Below are 2,435 nucleotides of genomic sequence, written 5' to 3' on the forward strand. Positions count from 1 at the left end.
GACTCTCAGCTACTACCACGCTTCAGCTCACTACCTGTGAGCGCAGTCGTGTTTGTTTGCTTTAAAACAACAAATTATTATTTTTTTTTGTCCGTCTGGTTCTGAAAGTTTAATTAAAAACATGATATTTAACAAAACAGTCTGATGAATACGTATCTGCTGGCCTGCCGTAGCGCAGCGGCTGGTCCCGAGCCTCGGGTCGGACCGATGGTACCGAACAACAAAAAGAAACTGAACCAAAGGTTCTGTTTGTGCGAAACACAAACCTAAATGTTTGTTGTCTTTCAAATATCGTAACAAAGAGTTTAAGTAGTCTTTAAAAGTGTTAACAGCTCCATGAAAATGTAATAAATGATCACTGAATTCATTAAAGGCCCAGTTTTTGTTGGAGTTATGTTTTTAAAAGGTTCCAGGATTAGTTGTAACATTAGACTTTATTTGATAAACATTTATTTTAACTGTAAAAATGCTGTAGTTTAGTTTTGTACATTTTTAAAAATATATTTTAACACGGACGGAGCCATTTTGTTTACATGCAAAGCATTCTGGGTAAATGATGACGTGGATAGGTCCTCGGTGCGAGGCTGCTAGCGAGCTATATCCACCCTGAAGGTTAATCTTGTCTTATCAGCTTAGCCTGATAGCCTTCGTGCTAGCGCCGAGCTAATACATATATATGGTGATAGCATCGGGGCTAACACTAAAGCTAACAGGCTAAGTTGAGGTTTTACTACTACTTCCTGTTGTCTTCTTTGCAGTCTTTCACCAGTAAAAACAGCCGGTTATTGATCACGGGACTCGTGATGCGAAAAAAGTGTTTCCATTGCAGTTTTGTGAAAAACACCTATTTCAATATGGCCGAATAACCACCTCATCCTAGCGCAAAAACATTTTGTCGAAAAATGTGTTTTTTCAAAATTGACATTTCCATTAAGCAAATTTTTTTCCGAAATTCTAATTTGTGCATTTTCACGATCAATGGAAACGCAGCTAGTGATCTCGCCTCATGCACCTTCCTGACTTTGCAGTGAGATACTTTAATTTAATCACTGACATGTTCTTTTTTTTTTTTAACCTGGGCCAGTTTCCTGTCAGAGTTTGAGATGCGCGCTGTGACTCAGCAGTTTTTCGAAAAATGTTCAAAACTCAAATTGTGAACCACCGCAAACATGGAGACACTTTAAATACTCACGTTTGTCTCCAGCAGTTGCAGTCCAGTGAGGTCTTTATCATTTAATTATTTTATTTTTACTGGAGAAATCAGTTTTATAGTTCTGGACTTATGACTTTTTACACAGTTAGTGTTTGTCTGAGGCTTACTTTTTACTCAGCTTTCATGTCTACCTGTCTTATAAAGTGCTGCAAGGTTTCAAGCTCCTTTCTGCATCGAGTCCTAAAAGTCTTTTCAAAATAAAACGGAGTTCGTCTCCTCAGTGAAACCTCAGAGATGTCCGACGTCGTGGTCGGATCGACACTCACGCTCTTTGACGCCGAAGCAGGAAGCCCACTCCTCCAGGGCGATGTATTTGTCGCCGTCCAAGTCGCAGGCTTCAAAGAAGCGGGTGGTGCAGTGCTCCATGGGAATGAGAGGAGCGCGCAGGGGGGCGAGCTCCGAGTGGGTCAGGTACCTGAGAAGAAACCAACCAATCAGAACCTCGCTGAGGGATGATTATAAAAAGAACCAGGTGGTTCTGGTCTGGTTGTTTCGTACCCGTCGATGGGGTGCTGGTCCAGCTGTCCGAACTGCCAGTGGACGGGGAAGATGTACATGTTGTAGTTCTTCTCGAAGTCGCGGGCCAGCAGGTCCAGAGAGTGCTCGCCGGCTTCCAGTCTCTTCTCGTTCTCGTAGATCTTCTTCACCTGAGGGGAGGRACAGGTGTGCTTTCAAATCCACAACCTCAGCTGCATTTCCTTCACCTCATCGATTGTCAGGTAGTTTGGATTCTGGTGTTCTCTTTATTATTTATCACTTTACCTGTAACAAATTTGTTTAAAATACATCTGTACACAATTATGTTGCTGTGGACTTTTAGTTATGTTTAGTTAAAGCTGGATCTTTTAAAAATGGATTATAAGTTAAGAAAGAATTGATTGATCAATGTCATCTCTCTGTGACATGATAATAAGCTGATAATAAGCTAATTAAAGGATAATTATAAGCTAATAATAAGTCAATAATAAACTAAACTGATTATAAACTGATTATAAGATGATGATAAACATATAATAAACTGATTTTAAGCTGATCAAAAGATGATAATAAACTGATTATAAGATCATAATAAACAAATTATAAGCTCATAATAAACTAATTATAAGCTGATTATAAGCTGATAATAAACTGATTATAAGCTGATAAACTGATTATATGCTGATAATAAACTGATTATAAGCTGATAATAAACTGATTATAAGCTGATAAACTGATTATAAGC

At 38.7% G+C, this 2,435-nt stretch overlaps 1 protein-coding gene across 1 annotated transcript in view; it reads right to left on the reverse strand.

The window, feature by feature from the left end:
- The window catches only part of sparc (secreted protein, acidic, cysteine-rich (osteonectin)), a gene marked incomplete in the record, with an annotated part of 21,101 nt that overhangs the window by 1,294 nt on the left and 17,372 nt on the right, over positions 1-2,435 (reverse strand). Inside the window, 2 exon segments of the mRNA XM_014028947.1 lie at positions 1,480-1,628; positions 1,712-1,860. Of these exon segments, the coding sequence (XP_013884401.1) occupies positions 1,480-1,628; positions 1,712-1,860 (298 nt within the window).

Source organism: Austrofundulus limnaeus, unplaced genomic scaffold (assembly GCF_001266775.1).
Source record: "Austrofundulus limnaeus strain Quisiro unplaced genomic scaffold, Austrofundulus_limnaeus-1.0 Scaffold833, whole genome shotgun sequence".
Lineage (NCBI taxonomy): Eukaryota > Metazoa > Chordata > Actinopteri > Cyprinodontiformes > Rivulidae > Austrofundulus > Austrofundulus limnaeus.